The 21,862-nt window shown below is 41.7% G+C and overlaps 1 protein-coding gene across 6 annotated transcripts in view; it reads left to right on the plus strand.

Annotated features, from left to right (window-relative positions):
- Window positions 1-21,862, plus strand: part of LOC134357816 (RNA-binding motif, single-stranded-interacting protein 3) — a 1,318,209-nt gene that overhangs the window by 26,942 nt on the left and 1,269,405 nt on the right. The window contains exon 1 of one of the 6 annotated variants that reach the window (XM_063069502.1): window positions 7,710-8,080. The exons of 4 other annotated variants lie outside the window; for them this stretch is intronic. In XM_063069502.1, the coding sequence (XP_062925572.1) occupies window positions 8,036-8,080 (45 nt within the window). In that variant the 5' untranslated portion in view covers window positions 7,710-8,035. Of the gene's footprint in view, window positions 1-7,709; window positions 8,081-15,309; window positions 15,340-21,862 lie in introns of those variants that run through there. One more of the 6 variants, XM_063069501.1, reaches the window with a different exon arrangement.

A 21,862-nucleotide genomic window follows, 5' to 3' on the forward strand; every position in this document is an offset into this window, starting at 1 on the left:
GCCTGTAAGGAGTTTGTACGTTCTCCCCGTGACTTCATGGGTTTCCTCCAGGTGTTCGGGTTTCCTCCCACAGTCCAAAGGCATCTCAGATTTGTAGTTTCAGCGAAGACTTGAACACATCTCAGACCTAGTTTTGCAATGCTTTTTGTGACTGTGGAGGATGTGAAGAGGATGGCGGAACAGAACAGGTTGATAATTTAGTTAAGAAGGTGTGTGGTTCATTGGCCCTCAGTAGTAGGGGGTTCAAGAACCATGAGGTCATGTTGCAACTCTGTATCACTTTAGTTGGACTGTTTTGTGTTCAGTTCCGATCACCTCATAAGAAGTTTGTGCAAGTTTTAGAGAAGATGCAGAGGGAACTTACCAGGATGCTGCCTGGATTAGAGTATGTCATATGGTTACGTGTTGTCAACAATTTTGGGCCCCATATTTCAGAAAGGATATGTTGTCATTGGAGAGAGTCCAGAAAAGGTTCACGAGGATGATTCTTGGCTTAAAGGGGTTAACATATGAGGAGTGTTTGGCAGCTTTGGGCCTGTACTCACTGGAATTTAGAAGAATGGGGGGGAATCTCATTGAAACCCATCAAATGTTAAAGGACTAGATAAGGTGGATATGGAGAGGCTCTTTTATATAGTAGGGGTGTCCAGAACTAGAGGGCACAGCCTCAAAATTGAGGGGCTACCATTTAGAACAGAGGTAAGGAGGATTTTTTTTTTAGTCAGAGAGCTCTGAATCTGTGGAACGCTCTGCCACAGTCAGCTGTAGAGGCCAAGACTGTGGATATATTTAAAGCAAAAATCGATGTTTCCTGATTGGTTAGAGCATCAAAGGTTATGGGGAGAAGGCAGGTATATGGAGTTGGGTGGGATCCAGGATCAGCTATGATGGAATGGTAGGGCAGACTCGATGGGCTGAATGGCCTAATCCTTCTCCTATTGTTTTGTGGCCTTATGGTTTGAGCTCACCATATGCAACCCTGAGATTCATTTTCTTGCGTGATTACTCAATAAATTTAATAACAATAGAATCAATGAATGACCACACCAGTAGGGCAGACAACCATAAGACCATAAGATTTAGGAGCAGAGGTAGGCCATTTGGCCCATCGTGTCTGCGCCACCATTCATCCAATTGGATCCAATTCATCCAGTCATCCCCAGTCCCCTGCTTTTACCTTATACCCTTTAATGCCCTGGCTAATCAAGAATCTATCTATCTCTGCCTTAAATACACCCAATGACTTGGCCTCCACAGCCGCTCGTGGCAACAAATCCCACAGATTTACCACCCTCTGACTAAAGTAATTTCTCTGCATCTCAATTCTAAAAGGACGTCCTTCAATCCTGAAGTCATGCCCTCTTGTCCTAGAATCCCCTACCATTGGAAATAACTTTGCCACATCTAATCTTTTGAGGCCTTTTAACATTTGGAATGTTTCTATGAGCTTCTACCCTCATTCTCCTGAACTCCAGGGAATACAGCCCAAGAGCTGCCAGACATTCCTCATATGGTAACCCTCTCATTCCTGGAATCATTCTTGTGAACCTTCTCTGAACCCTCTCCAATGTCAGCATATCCTTTCTAAAATAAGGAGCCTGAAACTGCACACAATACTCCAAGTCTGGTCTCACGAGTGCCTTATAGAGCCTCAACATCACATCCCGGCTCTTATATTCTATACCTCTAGAAATGAATGCCAGCATTGTATTCCCCTTTTTCACAACCAGCTCAACCTGCAGGTTAACCTTTAGGGTATCTTGCACAAGGACTCCCAAGTCCCTTTGCATCTCTGCATTTTGAATTCTGTTCCCATCTATTGGAGACTAAGATGGTGCCGCGGATGGCTGCCACGGTACTGCGCTCTCTGGTACTGTTGCTGTTTTTTCTGATTTGCCCTGTCTCCTGCGATTCCTCTCTGATTACATACAGCAGAGAGGAACTTCAAAAGATTAGTGAATCTGCCACCAACTGTTCTCCACTGTTTATGGATAGTGTTTCGGAGGTTTTGGCCAGAGGTGCTGCAGCAGCTCTGACTGGTCTGTGCACGAGACGCCGTAGAGGGAAGCGAGCCGGCGCGCTCGTTAAACTGAGACGGGGGGGATTTCGATCTGTGTTCCCGTCGATTCACCTGGCAAATGTCCGTTCTCTTCTCAACAAGATGGATGAACTGCTGCTACTCAATAAAACTCGCGGCGACTTTTTCAGATCTGCCACTTGGTGCTTTACTGAAACTTGGCTGGGTGAGCACACCCCGGACAACTCACTACAACTTCCAGTATTCCAACTCTTCTGAGCAGACCGAGATGTGGGACTCTTGGGGAAAGGGAGAGGAGGTGGAATCTGTTTCTACATTAACGAAGGTTGGTGCACGGAGGTCACGGTGTTAGGAAATTCATGCAGTCCACAACTAGAGACAATTCTTATAAACTGTAGACTGTTTTATTCACCGTGGGAGTTCTCCTCATTTATTCTGGTTGGCATCTACATTCCACCTCAGGCCTGCGTCAGGGAGGCGCTACAACACCTGGTTGACCAGATAACTGAAGTGGAGAACAAGCATCCAGATGCCTTGCTCATTGTACTTGGTGATTTTAACAGAGCAAACCTTGGCCAAGAATTGCCAAGATTTAGACAACATATTAAGTGTCCCACCAGGGACTCTATACTAGACCACTGCTACACGACAATAAAGGATGCATATCACTCTGTTACACGGGCAGCCTTCGGACTCTCCGACCACTGCCTGGTTCACCTTCTCCCGACATACAGACAGAAACTAAGATCGGTTAAGCCTGTTGTCAGGACAGTCAGGAGATGGACCAACGAGTCAAAGCTGGAACTTCAGGCCTGTTTCGACTGCATGGATTAGAGTGTCTTTGAGGCTGCAGCTACAGATCTTCATGATCTGTCTGACATCATGACCTCATACATCAGTTTTTGTGAAGACATGTGCATTCCAACAAAAACCTTCTGCACATTCAACAACAACAAGCCCTGGTTGATATCACAACTCAGGCAGCTTCGTCGGGAGAAGGAGGAGGCGTACAGAAGAGGGGACAGGATTCTGTACAAACGAGCCAGTGACAAGGGAGATTAAGGCAATGAAGAAGCGCTACATTGGAAAACTACAAAACAGATTTTCAGACAACGACCCAGTGTCGGTGTGGAAGGGGCTCCAAGAGATCACCAACTTCAAGAAACCATTCCCCCAGGCTGTGGAGAACCATCAACTGGCTGACGATCTGAATAAGTTTTATTGTAGATTCGACACCATCATTTCCCCCAGCCAAAACACAGACCTACCTGCAACCCATCATCCATCAGCCCGACATCTCAGTATCCGCTTTCTCACCCCACATTACAAAAACTGCTCCCCCTACCCCCTTCACTTCAACCCTCTTGTACCTGCACTCAGGATCTGTGAGAGGAAGGTGAGTCAGCTGTTCCGGAGGCAGAAGACCAGGTGTGTCGCCCTCCTGCCTGAAGACCTGCACTGATCAGCTGGCCCCCATCTACACACGGATCTTCAATAGGTCGCTGGAGATGTGTGTGAAGTCCCTCATTGCTTCAAGCGCTCCATTATCATTCCAGTCCCTAAGAAACCCACTATCAAGGGACTAAATGACTACAGGCCTGTTGCCTTGACATCTGTGGTCATGAAGTCCTTTGAGAGACTAGTGTTGGCTCACCTGAAGGACATCACAGGCCCCCTGCTGGACCCCCTGCAGTTTGCTTATCGGGCAAATAGGTCAGTGGATGGGGCAGTCAATGTGGGACTGCATTACATACTACAACACCTCGACAACCCAGGAACTTCTGCGAGGGTCCTGTTTGTTGACTTCAGCTCGGTGTTCAACACCATCGTCCCAGGAATCCTCCACTCCAAACTCACCCAGCTCACTGTCTCCCCAGCCATCTGTCAGTTTCCTGACTGACAGGGTGCGGCAAGTGAGGCTGGGAAGCATCATTTCTAGCACCCGGACAATCAGTACCAGTGCCCCCCAGGGATGTGTGCTCTCCCCACTGCTTTTCTCCCTTTACACTAATGACTGCATCTCACAGGATCCATCTGTTAAACTCCTGAAGTTTGCAGACGACATAATTGTCATTGGCCTTATCCGAGACGGTGATGAGTCTGCATACAGACGGGTGGTGGAATGGCTGGCCCTCTGGTGTGGTCAGAACAATCTGGAGCTAAATACACTCAAGACTGTGGAGATGACAGTGGACTTCAGGAGGAGCCCCTGAATACTCCCCCCACTCACTATACTCAACAGTATTGTGTCTGCTGTTGGGACCTTCAGGTTTCTGGGTGTCACAATCTCCCACGACCTGAAGTGGACACCCAACACGGACACTCTTATCAAAAAGGCTCAGCAGAGGTTGTATTTCCTACATTAACTCAGGAAGTACAACCTGCTTCAGGAGCTGCTGATTCAATTCTATTCAGGAATAATCCAGTCTGTTTTCTGTTCGTCCATCACTGTCTGGTTTGGATCAGCTACCAAACAAGACAAGAATAGATTCCAAAGAAACGTCAGGGCTGCGGAAAGGATTATTGGTGTGAAGCTGCCCTCGATCCAGGACTTATATGCATCTAGAGTCAGGAGGCGAGCAAGCAGCATCATTGTAGACCCATCACACCCTGGACATCACCTGTTCCAACTCCTTCCTTCTGGTAGGCGCTTTAGATCACTGTATGCCAGGACAAATAGGTACAAGAACAGTTTCTTTCCGTATGCCATCAGTCTAATGAACACTTGAATTTTTGTCTATTATAAACCAAGTCCACCTGTACATACACGGGTATACCTCATTGTATATAGTTCATGATTATTTGCACTATTGTTTTGTTTGCTTTTTTGATTCTGTACAGCGAGAGATCTGGGAAAGCGGCATCAAATTCCCTGTATGTGTCCACATACTTGGTGATAATAAAGGATTCTGATTCTGATTCTGATCTAAATAATAGTCTGCCCGTTTATTTCTTCCACCAAAGTGCATGACCATGCATTTTCCAACATTGTATTTCATTTGCCACTTCTTTCCCCATTCTCCTAAACTGTCTAAGTCTCTCTGCAGGCTGTCTGTTTCCACAACACTACCCGCTCCTCCATCTATCTTTGTATCATCGGCAAAGATGTTGTTGTGGTACCTCTCAGCCAGATTTTCAGCCTCCCTCCTATATGCTGATTCGTCACCACATTTCCTTTGGCCTACGACAGTGGTGTTGTCAGTGAACTTGAATATGGCATTTGAGTTGAGCTTGGCCACACAGTCATAAGTGGGGAGGGGGGGCTAAGCACACAGCCTTGTGGTACACACTCATGTTCAACCGTTTTTATAAAGTCCATGATAACCGCAGTGTGTTCATTCAGATCCACAGATGAGTCCTTGGACATAGCCCAGTCCACCGACTCGAAGCAATCCTATAGTCCCACCTCTGCCTACTGTGACCACCTTTTTGTTGCTTTTAACTCTGGAGCCTTGCTCTTAACCCTCTGCCTGTAAGCAGGTCAGAGGTTAGCCAGGTCATCAGATTTCCTACAAAGTGGCCTGGGAATGAAATAGTAAGCATAACAGTATAACAGTGATCTCATGTGTTGGGACATCTGATGCTACAGGTTATGTGTTGATGGTAATTGGGCAGGGATTTCTTCAAACAAGCCTGATTGAAGCCCCCGACTATGATATGAAATGTGTTAGGGTGGGCTGTTTCTTGTTTGGAGACAGCATCATGCAGGATCTCAAGTGCTTGATTTTCTGTTGGCTGCTGGTGGTACGTAAACTGTGGTAAGGATCATGGAGGAGAACTCTCTTGAGTCCAACAAAACCTCCAAATAAGGACATTTAAAAGGTACTTCACTAGGCACATGGATGTAAGAAAAATGGAGGGTTTTGTGCTGTGTAGGAGGGAAAGTTTAGATGATATATGGAGTAGATTTTTATAGGTTAGCACAACTTTGTGGACTGAAGGACCTGTACTGTGCTGAACTGTTCAATATTCATCACAATATTTGTCACAGATTCTTAAAACAGTAAGCCTTTTGCTTTGTCTCAACACAGATCCATTTCCTCATTGAAAGTGATTTTAAGGTACAACAGCATTGGAATTCATGTTATTTTAGAGGGTTTTTAATTGGGTGCTGTAATGCTTTCTGAAGTGCAAGGGGCTTCACTAAGCTGATTAAATCAGTGTTTTATACTATCATTAGGTTAGCCATAGATTTTAGTCTTCCATGCAGCAGTGTACATTGTTTACCTTGGGGATCAAGGCACTGAATAACTGAATTAGTAGTCTCTCCCAGGATTGCTGCCATCTCCCACTACTGCGGAACACCCCAACGCAGTTCTGCACAAAAGGAATGAACAAATTATCTGGTAACATTGATTTAGAGTTATTCATTCACAACTGAAGAAAGGGCTGATAGTAAAAATAAAATAAGCCTAGATCTATTGCTGACGATGCTGGGTGGGCATTTTAATTACTTAGCCCCCCACTTGCCTTGATGCCTACTAGAAAAGATAGTTAGCCCTCTGGGTACAAGAATCTTTTCCCATGATTATCTTATTTTCTGTAATTACAGACATCCCACCTCTCCCGGAACTTCCGGGAGTCTCCGGCATATTAGTAGTGGCTCCCTGATGCCCACAAATTATATACAATATCACGGAAATGAATTTTTTTGAGAGCGAGCAAGAGAAAAGCAAGAGAGAGCGCGAGAGCGATCACGAGAGAGAGCACGCGAGAGAGAGAAAGCGAGAGAGAGCGAGCAAGAAAGCAAGCGAGAGAGGGAGAGAGAGCGAGTGAGAGAGCGAGAGAGGGAGAGAGAGCGAGCAAGAGAGAAAGCAAGCGAGAGCGCTTGAGAGTGCGCGAGCGCCACGAGAGAGAGCGCGTGAGTGAGAGCGCGCCATGGCAGAGTGCTCCAAAAAAAATATAAAACATAGGTCACCCCAGACTACACTAAAGTGTACCCCTGCCTAATAGGGGTCAAAATAATGACAGTGTTGCTCGCTGCACTGTTTGCAACAGTGACTTTTCTATTGCCCATGGTGGGTTAAGACTGTAAAAGACATGTTGAGGTGAGTTTAACAGGTGTCATTCGTTCATTAGCATAGCTAACGTTATTTAAACTAGCTGGCCAGCTGCTAAAGAGCTACTCTATTGCAGACATCCCACCTCCCCCGGAAGTCTAACGCAAATTGATGGTGCTACCTCCCTGAGATGAGTTTTTGCAGGGTGGGATGTCTGTAATTAATCCTATGAATTAACTGATTTTTGTTATAGTTCTATTGTGAATATTGCTGCGTGAATGAAAACATGGAGAAATATAGCAATGCTCATATTTCAATATCAGCTACTTGTGTGTTAATACTTTAATATAAAAATTCCCTTCAAGTTGAAAAACCTTGTCCATTATTTCTTAAACTGTATACAAAATGATGAAGGGTACAGACAGGGTTAATTAATACAAGCTGGCTTTTTCCACGGAGGTTGGTTGAGACTAGAAGTAGATGTTAATGATCTGGATGACGGAATTGATGGCTAGTAGCCATGTTTGCAGATGATACAAAGATTGCGGAGGAGTGGGGAGGGTTGAAGCAGGGAGTTTGCAGAAGGACTTAGACAGATTAGGACAATGGGCGAAGAAGTGGCAGATAGAATACAGTGTAGTGAAGTGTATGGTCATGAACTTTGGTAGAAGGAATAAAGGTGTAGACTATTTTCTAAATGGGGATCGCGGTTGGAAATTGGAAGTGCAAAGGGACTTGGGCCTTAGAGCAGAAATTCCTAAAGGTTAACTTGCAGGTTAAACCAATAGTACAGGAGGCAAATACAATGTGTTGGTATGGTATTCATTTTAAGAGGACTAGAATATAAAAACAAGGATGTAATGCTCTGGCTATATGAGGCATTGGTCAGAATATTGTGAGAAGTTTTGGGTATAATATCTGATAAAGGATGCTCTGACATTGGAGACGTTACAGAGGAAGTTCACGAGAATGATCCCCGGAATGAAAGTGTTAACATATGAGGAGCATCTGTTGGTTCTGGACCTGTCCTCATTGGAATCCAGTAAGGAACACATTAAAGCCTACTGAATATTGAAAAGGTGGTTGTAGAAACGATGTTTCCAGCAGTGGGAGAGACTAGGACCAGAGAACACAGTCTCAGAATAGAAGGACGTACCTTTAGAGCAGAGATGATGAGGAATTTCTGTAGCCAGAAGGTGGTGAATCTGTGGAATTCATTGCCACAGGTAGCTGTGGAGGCTACGTTATTGGGTATACTTGAAGCAGAAGTTGAAAGGGTGTCAAGGGTTATGAGGAAAACCATGATGGTGGGGTTGAAATGGAAAATAAATATGCCACGATTGAATGGCAGAGTAGACTTGATGGGCCAAATGGCCTAATTTTGCTCCAATGTCTTATTGCCTTATTTCCTCGATGCTGTACTTAGTTTGCCTATGACTTGGATTTAAGTTTGTAAAAATACTTGAATTAATAGAAAGGGAAGGTAAATAGAAAATAAGTTCATGGATCCTTGTAACTCTGATTATTGTGAAGGAATCTTACCTCCAATAAGGAAAGCAGATTTAAAGATATGTATTTTGTATCTGTACTCATTTTGAGCTATAGCATCATTTTCTTATTGTGGTAATATTAATATTGCTGATCTGTACACTATTCTACAGAGCCTGTGCTATGTGGGAGTACAGTGATGTTTGGCAGGGATCAGTACTGGGATAGATATGATTTGGGAAACTGTATGTGGGCTGTTTAGTAATGTTTGCAGAGGACACAAAAATTAGTGGAGTTGTGGGTGGTGAGGAAGGTTATTAAAATACACAGTAAGGTATAGTTCAGTTGGTGAAAGTGAAGATGGAGTTTAATCCTGACAAGTGTGAGGTGTTGCACTTCGGGAGGTCAAATATCAGAGAAAAACGTACAGCAAATGGCAGGTCCCTGAGGAGTATTGATCTCTGCAGGCTGCAAGTATATAGCTCCTTGAAAGTGGGTTCACTGGTAGACCGGGTTGTAAGCTTGCTTCATCAGGTGCGGTATTGAATATAAACGTTGGGAAGTCGTGTAGTTGTATGAAACTTCGGCGAGGCTGCATTTGGAGTATTGTGTCAGATCTTTCACACATTGCAGGAAGAATGTGGAGCCTTTGAAGAGGGTGGAGAAGAGGTTCACCAGGATATTGCCTGGATATTCTGGCTATTAATCATGAAGAGTGGTTGGACAAACGTATTGCTTTTTGAGGTATCGAAGGCTGAGGAGAGACCTGATAGTTTATAACTATAGTAGACATAGTCTTTAACCTAGGTTGGAAACTTCAAATACTAGAGGGTATAACTTGAGAAGAGATGGGGGAAAGTTTATTGGACATTTGTAAGGTGCTATTTTTAATTTTGCACAGGGTGGTTGGTGCCTGGGACGTGTTACCCGAGGTGGTGGTGTAAGTAGATATGATTATCACATTTAAGAGGCATTAGGCATTTAGACAGTACATATGAGCAGACAGGGAATGGCCAGATATAGACCATGTGTAGGTGGACGAGATGAGTTTTAAGTTGCTGATAGATGGCATAAGCATTGTGCACCAAAGTGCCTGTTCAGTGCTGTACTGTTCTGTGTACAATTATTGATTTAACATAGAACAGTCCAGCACAGCACAGACTCTTTGCCCATGATTTTGTACTAATACTTTAACCTGCTCCAAGATCAATATAATCCTTCCCTTCCACATTTTTCTATGATCCATGTACCTATCTAAGCGTCTCTTAAATGTCTAAAATGTATCTGCCTCTACCACCACCTGTGGCAGTGTGTTCCACACACTCACCACTCGCTGTGTAAAATTAAACCGTAAAATTACGTCCCCTTGTATAATCCATTTTTGCCCTGGGAAAAAGTCTCTGGCTGTCCAATCTATTTATGCCTCTTATCATCTTGCACACCTCTATCAAGTCACCCCTCATCCTCCATTGCTCCAAAGAGAAAAGCCCTCGCTTGCTCAACCTTTCCGCATAAATCATGCTTTCTAATATAGACAACATCCTGGTGAATCACCTCTGTGCTCTCCCTAAAGCATCCACATCCTTCCTATAATGAGGCTACCAGAAAAGAATATGATATGTTTGTTGAATTATGTTAAACTCCAGGTTATTAATGATACACATTCATTTATTAATAATGTGAATCATTTAGCTGGGTTACTGCTCATTGCAAATATTTTTTTTACATGATTGACTTTTTAATAGTGCACTGCCATTTTACTTGTGATTAATTTGCTTTGATCAGATTGAGCTCTGGTGAGGTCACATCTGGAATTCCCTACTGAAATGATGGATGTAATTCCAACAGAAAGAATGTGGGGATGGTCTGATGGTACAAGAGCATCAATTGCCAGTTTTATACACCTCACATTCAGTTGCATTGAGGTCAGTGGAAGTGAATGTGTGAGCGTTTGAGAAGACATTAAGCAGTTTAAGCCCATGCTCTCTTAAATTGACAAATAGAGGTGATATCCAGAAATGTATGAAACCTTTATGAGACTTGACAGCGTGGAAACAATGGTGATGTTTCACTTGGCATGATGTCTTGAACTAGGTATGACAGTTTCAGATCAGGCATTAGCCATTCATGAAAGCATTGAAAAGAAATTTCTTGACCCAAAGAGTAGTGAAACTTTGGAATTCACTACTGGGGAGGGCTGTGGGGAATCAAGGACTCGACAACTGATGTTCTTAGTATGAGCGATCTGCCTATCCATCTGACTGTCTATCCTTCTAATCAGGGGTCGCTTGACAGTCTTTGTGTGTAGTTTTTCACCGATTCTATTGTATTCCTACGCTCTGCTGTGAATACCTGCAAGAAAATGAATATCTGGGTAGCGAGTGGTGCATGTGCTTTGATAATAAATTTACTTTGAACTTTAAACGGAATGTATTCAAGACAAATACTATTTAAATTTTAGATACTCGGCCTGGTACAGGAAACTGGCAGTGAAGAAAAAATCATTGGTGATCTTATCGGATGATGTAGCAGGCAGAAGGGTTGAAATGGCTGAATCCTGCATCTTTTTCAGATTTTAATTTTTTAAAAATCACTGAATTGTCTCATTCTCAGTCAATTTCAATCATAGTTCTCCTGTAAGTGATTTCCATTCTGGTGAAGCATACCTGATCTTGACCTTAAGAAATAAGGAAAATAGGGAAATAAATTTGGGTTACATTGCTTCCACTAAATGGTATGATTGCATCAATTGTCAGATTTATTCACCTGTATTCAACTGCACTGAGGTCAATAGAAGCAAATGTGTGAGTGCGTGAGTAAAATGGCCCCTGTATACTCTCTCACACACACTAGTCCAAGCAACTGAGGATGAACCTTGATCCTCATTTTTAAACACTGAAAGATGAGGATTAGATGATATATTTGACTGTATTATCTTATCAGCATTCTCCAGTGCTTTGATCTGGCTATAAAAGCAGGGATTTGGTTAAAACTGCATTGTGGATTCTTATTGGAGTCATAGGGTCATAGAAAACAACAGCACAGAAGCAAGCCCTTCAGCCCATCTAGTGTGTGCTGAACCATTTAAACTGTCTGGTCCCATTGACCTGCACCCCACACAATAGCCCTCCTATCCAAATTTATCTTAACTATAGAAATCAAAATCCCATCCATGACTTGCGCTGGCAGCTCATTCCACACTCTCACAACTCTCTGTCTGAAGATGTTTCCCCTCATGTACCCCTTAAACATTTCATCTTTCACCCTTAACCCATGACTCCAGTTGTAGTCTCACCCAACCTCAGTGGTAAAAGCCTGCTTCCATTGACCCTATCTATAGCCCTCATAATTTTGTATACCTCTATCAAATCTCCTCTCAATCTCCTATATTTCAGGGAATGAAGTTCTAACCTATTCAGTCTTTCCTTAGAACTCAGGTCCTTCAGTCCCCATGTTCGAAAATTTCCTCTGTACTCTTTCAGAATTATTTACTTCTTGGCTGTAGGTAAGTGACCAAAAATGCACACATTATTTCAAATTAGACCTCACCAACGTCTCACACAACTGCAACATAACATCTCAACTCGTGTACTTACCTATGAAGTTCAATGTGCTAAAAGCTTTCTTTACGACCCTATCTACCCGTGACACCACTTCCAACGAACCTGTATTTCCAGATCCCTTTGTTCTACCACACTCCATACTGTCCTACTGTTTACCATTTAAGTCCTACCCTGGTCGATCCTCTCAAAGTGCAGCACCTCACACTTGTCTGCATTAAATTCCATCTCCCATTTTTCAGCCCATTTTCTCATCTGAATCAGATCCTGCTGCAAGCTTTGATAGTCTTTCGCACTGTCCACTGCATCCCCAATCTTTGTGTGATCCACAAATTTGCAGATCCACTTTACCACATTATCGTCAAGGTTGTTGATATAGATGACAATCAACAATGGACCCAGCACCAATCACTGTCACACATTACTAGTAACAGGTCTCCGGTCAGAGAGGCAACCACCTACTATCACTCTCTGCCTTCGCTTGCAAAATCAATGTCAATCTAGTGTGCTATCTCATCTTGAATACCAAGCAATTGAACCTTCTTGACTAACCTCCCATGTGGGACCTTGTCAGATGCCTTGCTGAAGTTTGTTTAGATGACATCCACTGCCTTGCCTTCATCAATTTTCCCGGTAACTTCCTTGAAAATCTTGATAAGATTGGCTTGACATGACCTACCACACACAAAGCCATGCTGACTGTCCCTAATCAGTCCCTCACTAGCGAAATATTCACATATCCAGTCCCTTAGAATATCTTCCAATAACTTTCCAACTACTGATGTCAGGCACACCGCCCTATAAGTTCTTGGTTTATCCTTTCTTGAACAATGGAACAACATTAACTATCCTCCGATCAATGGTACCTCACCTGTCACTAAGGATGATGTAAATATCTCTGCTTGGGAGAGATTACCTGTGATATTACCTATTTCCTATGATATTTCATCAAGCGTGTTTAAGCAGCACTATTTTATCAAGATAATAAATGCAGGATAGACTAACATATCATATTTACTTATTTTCGGTCTGGCACATCACTGAAATGCGGCAATATATGAATCCTTAATAAATCTCTGGGTATGAATTATGTTTTAAATAATGAATTATCCAGTGAAATTGTGGTTTATTGTATGATGTGATAGCATGTGCATATCGTAATCACAAGAAATTCTGCAGATGCTGGAAATCCAATGCAACACACACAAAATAATAGAGGAACTCAGCAGGTCAGGCAGCATCCATGGAAATGAACAAGCAGTTGACATTTTGGGCCAAGACCCTTCTTCAGGAGTGGAAAGGAAGGGGGAAAATGGAAGATTAAAAAGCCAGGGGTGGGGGAGAAGGTGGAAGATAGTTAGAATGTGATAGGTGAAGCCAGGTGAGTGGGAAAGGTAAAGGGTTGGAGAAGAAGGAATCTGAGAGAAGAGGAGAGTGGACCATAGGAGGAAGGGAAGGAGGAGGGGACCCAGAGGGAGGTGATAGGCAGGTGAGAAGAGTTAAGAGGCCAGAGTGGGGAATAGAAGAAGAGGGGATGGGGGAGGAAGACTTTTTTTTACTGGAAGGAAAAATCAATATTTGTGCCATCAGGTTGGAGGCTACCTAGAAATTCAACTAATTTTGGACCTAGCGTACACTTCGTATTCACCATGTTAGTTTTTAATCATGCTGTTTTAACAGTACAACGGCCTAATGGCCCACACTCAATGATTAAGGAACGGCTTCCTCCCTGCCACTGGATTTCTGAACAGTCTATGAACACTACCTCATTATTCCTATTTTTGCACTATTTATTTTGTAACTTAGACTGATTTTATGCTTTTGCACTGTACTGCTGCTGCAAAGCAACAAAAAAGAAAATCACGTCATATAAGACACTGGTAACAACCTGATTCTTATAAACTTGCTTATATAGTGCAATTTTTCCATCACTCTGCAACTGAAAATTGGTTTCCAGAGAGGAATATAGTTGGACCCATTGTCAGAGTGAATCGCATCACACTGCAAATTTAGTTAGGCATGTCTAGTTGTCGATAATGCAATTTCTTCAGCCAATATATATGGAATTGCTTGCAATGATGGTCATTCATAGGGCAAGCATGTTTTTGTAGTGTTGATATTTGTCAAGCAAGGCCTTTAAAAAGGGGTCAGCCCACCATCGAGAACCTGACCCATATAAATATCCATTATTTCTTTATAACTAATTTGCACTAGTAACTAATATGAGAGGCATAGAAGGGCACTCAATGTCAGTGAGACCAAAGAACTGATTGTGGGCTTTGAAAGGGTAAGACGAGGGGACACACACCAGTCCTAATAGAGGGATCAGAAGAGGAGAGAGGGAGAAATTTCAAGTTCTTGGGTGTTAGTATTTCTGAGGATCTATCCTGGACCCAACATATCAATGCAGTTACAAAGAAGGCACAAAATTTGGTATGTCACCGAAGACTCTTGCAAATGTACTCTGGAGAGCATTCTAACAGGCTGCATCACTCTCTAGTATCTGGGGTGGGTCTACTGCCCAGGATTGAAATAAGCAGCAGAGAGTTGTAAACATAGTCAGCTCCAGTATGGGAACATCTTTAAGGAGTGATGCCTCAAAAAGGCAGCATCCATCATTAAGGACCCCAGTACTCATGGCATGTTACCATCAGGAAGGAGGTACAGGAACCTGAAGGTACACACTCAAAGTGATGCAGGAACAGCTTCTTCCCCTCTGCTATCCAATTTCTGAATGACCATTGAACCCAGGAACACTATCTCACTACTTTTATATTTCTATTTTTGCACTCCTTATTTAATTTAACTATTATAATTAATATCTATGATAATAATATGTCTGATTCCGGTATATGTGGGTTTAATTGTAACATTTAAGAGAAGTTTGGATAGGAATATGGATGGAGAGGTATGAAGGGCTTTTTTCCAGATGTAGGTAGATAGACAGAAAGCCAGTCTGGCACAGACTAGATGGACTGAAGGGTCTGTTTTGTGCTCCATGACTATGATAGATACTATATTGATTGATGCAACATCACATACAAAACTAATTCACCATACACTATCAGCATTATTTGAACAACAGTTAAAATTGCACATCATCCATAGATTCATTATCTGTTCCTTAGAAATGCACATGTGCACACAACTCCCGTGTGCTTTGTAGTGGATGATTACAGTCAGTTCGCAAATAATATTCTATATCACGGCAGGAAAAAATTCTGTGTCTGAAAAGAAAATGACTGCACGAATGGTGAGTTTAATTTTTAAGCAAATCTTAGTTTATTCCTGCTAATAAACTAATTGCATAATAATGTCCTAAATGTAATGCCGATTTTAAACTAGATACTGAAATATCATTGCTAAAATATTGGATCTTACATTTTGTGTGACATACTATAACTTACACATGTATTTAATGATATAAAGCTACGCTGGATCTGTGGATAGTTGCAATGCAGAGTTAGGGCAAAAAATGATGATTCTGTAGTTGAATAATTTGCACTTTGTGGAAAGTGGCTGATAACCATTTCATAATGAGATTGGTTTTATTTTACCTCTTTTAAGGTTGCATTCAGCAGTTACACTGTTCTTCAAATCCAGTACTTTTAGCATCATAAATAAACCATATTTATCCGTTTCTACCATTTTTTTTAATAGAAGGTCATGCTGAGAATATCCGGTCAATGTAACATTGTAATGACAAATACTGTTGAACTGATACTATTCTGCAAATATAATGAGTAAACTAACTGTAAACAGCTGGTTAGTCATTACTAGTATTTCACCACAAACCCACTGTCCTGCAATCTTCATTAATTTTTCTTCAATGTATCGCATTCGTCACTCAAGAAGGAAAACAAAATCAATAAACACGATTTAGGCTAGTGTTAACAAGATAAATAGGTGCAGTTACCCTCTGTACTGCTCTACCTTTTCCTACTTTAAAAAAATGCCTTGAACAACAGTATGCCTGAATTGACAATTTTCCAGTTTCCATAATTAGCCAGATACTGAGACCTTAGGGAGAAGGGGATTGCACAGCTGAAAGATTGTATTTTGGAGTTCTTATTTTTCTTGTTGGGCACTGTGTCTTGAGAGTTGTACTGCTTTATCTGTTGTGCATCTTTTATTTTAAATAAGTTGTGGCCAACCCATTTCTAAAGGATTCAAGATACATTTATTATCCAAATATGTAAGCAGTATTCAACCGTGGGATTCATCTTCTCCACAGACAGCCACAAAACAATGAAAATTATGGAACCTGTTCAAAGGAAAACGTAACCCCCACACGCAAAACAAAACAAATCGCGCAAATGGCGACAAGAACTTCAACCCCCTCATGTGCAAAAAGAAACAAATCACTCAAATAGCAACAAACAAAGGACAAGCAAAAACACAGAAAGTAAAACACAAAATCGAAAGAATCCATATTCAATTCAGTTTAGCGTTCATTCATCCAATCCACAAACCGCAGATCCAGAACTCCAGTCCCATGCTCTGATAGCATTGAGGGAGTTTTGTATTCCAAGTGGAATTATCCACGTATTGGGAAATAAGGGAGGTTGCCTTGTCCTCTCTCAAGTGGAATTATAAGTATGAATTGGTCACAGCATATAATTAAATAGTTTGTTGGTGCACTAAAGAATTGAATGGAATAAATAGAGAATAAAAGAAATGTACAGTAGTTTCTTTCATAGCTAAAATTATAACTATACCAAAAACTTAACTAAAATAGCTTTAACAAATGAAGTCTATGTGAGTGTTTTCATTAAATTTGAGGCTTGACCTGTTTTAAACAGTGGTGATATGAGTGTACCTGTCTTGCTTTTAACGATATTGGTCAGTTCTGTGCACCTGCTTTTATTTTTGGCCTTCTAGCCAGTAGAGGTTGTTGTTTTGGGAGAAACTGTTTAATAATTGGTACCTGTTGGTGACAGTGTGTCCTCTTGCACATGCATTGTCGCTGTTCTCTTGGGTTTAATTTGTTAAAACCTTGAAAATCTGTGACCTCTGCTGTCTAGAAAGTCAAGGTTAGCAAGGGAATAAGCATTGGATATTACTGTTGAGAAACTGTACCACAAGAATAAAATGTTGTGTTTGCTGATCATACAAAAATACTAAAAATACAGAAAACTCAAAAAAAAATTCAGCAAAATTGTAAGTATTTAGAGATGAAAGGAACCAATTCAAGGTCAAAAGTCAATGACCATAAATCAGAATTGGGAAAATTTGGAAATAAGTGTTTTATAAATGAAGCTAAAATTGGGAGGAGAAATGAGAACAAAGGAATCTGAAATAGTGGGAAGATAAAAGGTGAAATGTCAACCATGTGCTGTGCAAAAGGCAACAGAGATCAATGAAAGAGAGCAAATTAAAAAGAAATTCCAGCAGAATGAAGAAAAGAATAGAACTCCAAAACAACATACACAAATGTTGGAGAAACTCAGCAGGTCAGGCAGCATCTATGGAAATGAATAGATTGTTGATGTTTCTGGCTGAGACCCTTCTTCAGGACCCAAATGTGGATAAAATCACTGCCACAAATATCAGAGCTGGTATTAGTTGCCAGTAAGGTGGAGTTAATAGTGTATGCCTTTGTGTCCACAGTTTAATAATTGAAAGATAAAAAATGCAAAGCTACTGTAGACTCGATGAGTGTCTCAGTCTGAAACATCGACTGCTTATTCATTCTCCTCATAGATGCTGGCTGACCTGCTGAGTTGCTCCAGCATTTTGTGTGTGTGTGTTGCTCTAGATTTCCAGCATCTACAGTATCTCTTGCATATACACTCAGTGGCCACTTTATTAGGTACGCTTGTACACCTGCTCATTAATGCAAATATCTAATTAGCTGATCATGTGGTAACAACTCAATGCATAAAAGCATGCAGACATGGTCAAGAGGTTCAGTTGTTGTTCAGATCAAATATCAGAGTGGGGAAGAAGTATGATTTAAGTAACTTTGACCGTGTAATGATTATTGATGCCAGATGGGACAGTTTGAATATTTTAGAAATTGCTGATCTCCTGGGATTTTCACACATGACAATCTCTACAGTTTACAGAGAATGGTGCAAGAAACAAAAACAAAATCCAGTCAGTAGCAGTTCTGTGGGTGAAGATGTGTTGTTAATGTCAGAGGTTAGAAGAGAGTGGCCAGACTGGTTCAAGCCGATAGGATGGTGACAGTAATTCAAATGACCACATATTACAACAGTGGTGTGCAGAAGAGATGCTCTGAATGTATAATGCTTTAAACCATGAAGTAGATGGGCTACAGCAGCAGAAGATTGCAAACATACACTTAGTAACCACTTAATTAGGTACAGGAGGTATTTACTGAAGTGGCGGCTGAGTGTATAACTCTTTTGAAGCTGCCGTGATATAATGACATACCTTCCATTTGTAAGAATACAGTATTGCCCAGGAATAAAAATACAAAAAAGGTTGCCTTTAAAGTAAAGGAAATAATCAGTAGTTGATTTTTATTACACACATATTGATTATTGCCAGATTGAAACCAAAATTATTTAATTGGGACAATGTGAATTTAATTTGGGGATGAATTGCCCTGTTCCTTTCTGTTCTTGATCTCGGGGAAAAAAAAAACAGAATAACAGTATGCTTGAATTAACATTCTATTTTCCATAATCACCTAGGTATCAAATCTTTGGGGAAAAATTCCACGTAGAGCCAAAAGACTGTATTTTTGAATTCTTGTTTTCTTTTTTAATTCAGATTTTACTGTATAAATATTGCTGAAAAATACATTAAGAATGGAAAAATACAAGTCATCAATTTGGGTAATATTTAAAAGTATGCAAGCATCGTGATGCATGAATAATTTGTATGGAGTTAACTTTGTGATGTTTATCTAAATTGCATGATTTTTGTAAGCAGCCTTCAGTAAATGTACATCTGTGGGGCTTAAACCATTACGTGGGACTGAATTGTTTGAGCAGTTAGCATCAGACCAGCTGGCTCCTTTGTTACATGTACCATTTGTTTGGAACTGGTACTAAAATTCACTGCAGAAATCTTTTGTAGAGAAATGCACACTCAATCAGTTGCTTCAGCACATCTTCCTCTGCTTCTGAAATTCCTTCTGCTGTCCTCTTTGTTCTAATTATATAGAAAAATCAGTTACGCCATTCGGTGATTAAATACCAGGCATGTATTGGAGGTGAAATGGAATTGAGAATTGGGTTAGGAAGATCTCCAGGTATTCATAAAATGACAAAGGGAGGAGAGAGAATAGAGGATATTCCAAGGAGGCTGCCATGAAGGGCGTCAATGTAGTGCAGCAAGCATAAAGTTTCATGAAGACCACCTGTCCCACTACTCTCCTGCCAGGTCTTCACCATCCACCCTGACATTCCCCTCTCTGATAGTCAGTCCTTAGCAAAGGCTTCAAATTTGTACCCCTAAGTCCACACGCCACACCTCACAAAATTCCGAGCCCACCAAAATGTGGAGCTCCTCTTTCATCACCTCCACCCTCCATGTCTATTTCTGTGACTCCTTGCTTCCCCAACATACTTCTAACCCTGAGGCACTCTGCTCAAGCCTTTAACTTTCTCTCATCTTTTTCAGTTCAATTGCTGCTATGACCAACCACCTCAACTTCTTCTCTCCCTGGCCTGTTTCAACCTTACTCCTCTCTGAACACGTAGCCCTCCATTCATTGCTCCATAGTCTCTTGCTGATAGTGCCTCAACCCCACGTTTCCCATTTCTATATCTTACTCAAAATCCACAATCAGGATTGTGCTGGCAGGCCCATTGTTTCTGCCTGCTTTTGTCCCAGCAAACTTATCTCCTCATACCTCAACTTCATTCTATCTCCCCTTGTGCATTTCCTTCCTAACAACCCCCAGGACACCTTGCATGCTGTCCACCACGTGGATAACACCTGATTTCCCCAGCCTCCAACAACTTATTTTCATGATGGATGTGAAGTATTTTTTTCTGTATTTCCAACAGCTCTCTGCTTCTTTCTACAATGAAGATCCACTAGTTCCCCTCCACGTTCAACCACCTGGTTTACTTGTTCTTATTCAAAACAACTTCTCTTTTGGCTCCTCCCAATTTCTACAAATCAAAGATGTAGCCATGTCTTGTCATTGGCTATGCAAAACAGTCCTTATTGCAAAACTTCTCCAGTACCACTTCTCAACTCATTTTCCATTACAGTGATGACTGTTGGTATAGAATGTTGGCGGCATGGCAGCATAATGGTTAACTCAACGCTTTACCGTGCGGGTGATCCAGGTTCAATTCTGCCTATAAGGAGTTTGTATGTTCTCCCTGTGACCACATGTGTTTCCTCAGGTGCTCCAGTTTCCTCCCAAGTCCAAAGCCGTACCGGGTGGTGGGTTAATTGGTCATTATAAGTTGTCCTGTGATTAGGCTAGGGTTAAATCGAGGGTGTTTCTGAGCGACGCAGTGGAAGAGCCGGAAAAGCCTATTCCATGCTGTATCTCAATAAATAAATAAAAACATAGAATACAGTACAACACAATGCTGGTCCTTCAGCCCCTGATGTTGCACAACCTTTTAACCTACTCTAAGATCAACTTAATCCTTCCCTACCACATAGCCTTCTATTTTTCCATCATCCACATGCCTGAGAGTTTCTTAAAAGCCCTTAGTGTAGGGGTCACCAACCCGTCGATCGCGATCAACCGGTCGATCTTTGAGACTTTCCCAGTAGATCCCGAAGAAAAATCAAAAATAAATACACAAATACTGTTGTAATGTGAGCATTATAAAAGTAAGTAATACTAATTAGGATAATGGTAATATAGCAATATTTTCGCTAAAAAGCTGTTTGTAAAGAGAGATTGTTTCCGGGTTGCAGGGGTTTAGTTCCGTTCTCTCTGCCCTGTGCGCATGTGTGTAGTTCCTCTGCCATGCACCGTGTTTTCAGCGTAGCCTGTGCTGCATCAAAGTGACCAATCAGATTAGATAGAGAGTACAGACTGTCGCAAACATCAATATACGGCAGTGGTCCCCAACCTCCGGGCTGCGAAGCATGCAGGGGTACAGCGGTAGTCGGGACGCACCCAGCACATCTTTAAGAAAAAAAGCCGAAATAAACAAGCTAATTAATTAGGTGCCGCCCAGCACGTAAATGTTGGCCCAGATCAGAGACGACACAATCGGCAATCGCTCGTGATATCCTGATAGCATAGTGGAGGCTCCACGAAAGAAGGCGAAAACATACAAATTCCATCCAGAATGGGAAAAGGAATTTCGATTTACCTTGGTGAAAGACAAGTGTGTATGTATGTTGTGCCACCAAACACAAGCACTGACTAAAAGAGGGAATCTGGAGCGGCACCACAACACCAACCACCAGAAATTTAAAGACACCTACCCCCCCCGCCCCCAAAGAGCGCAGTTCATACCAGGAAAGTTGAGCTGAAATCGGGGTTGAAGGCCCAGCAATCGTTTTCCACAAAACATGCTGCTCAAAATAAGGCTGCTATTGAAGCATCATTTCGTGTAAGTCACCTTTTGGCTAAACACAAGAAGCCTTTTACAGATGACGATTTATTCAAGGAAGCAATGGTCATTACCGCAGAGACTGCTTTTAATGACTTTAAAAACAAAATCGGCGTCACAACTGCAATATGTAATATACCGCTTGGCCCTGCAACAGTGACAAGGAGGGTAGAGTCACCGTCAGAGGACGTGAATATTTTTCACTACAGCTCGATGAATCCCTGAATGTAATGCAAACAGCTCAGCTTGTATTTGTCAGAATGGCTT

The sequence above is a fragment of the Mobula hypostoma genome, chromosome 17 (assembly GCF_963921235.1).
Source record: "Mobula hypostoma chromosome 17, sMobHyp1.1, whole genome shotgun sequence".
Classification (NCBI taxonomy): domain Eukaryota; kingdom Metazoa; phylum Chordata; class Chondrichthyes; order Myliobatiformes; family Myliobatidae; genus Mobula; species Mobula hypostoma.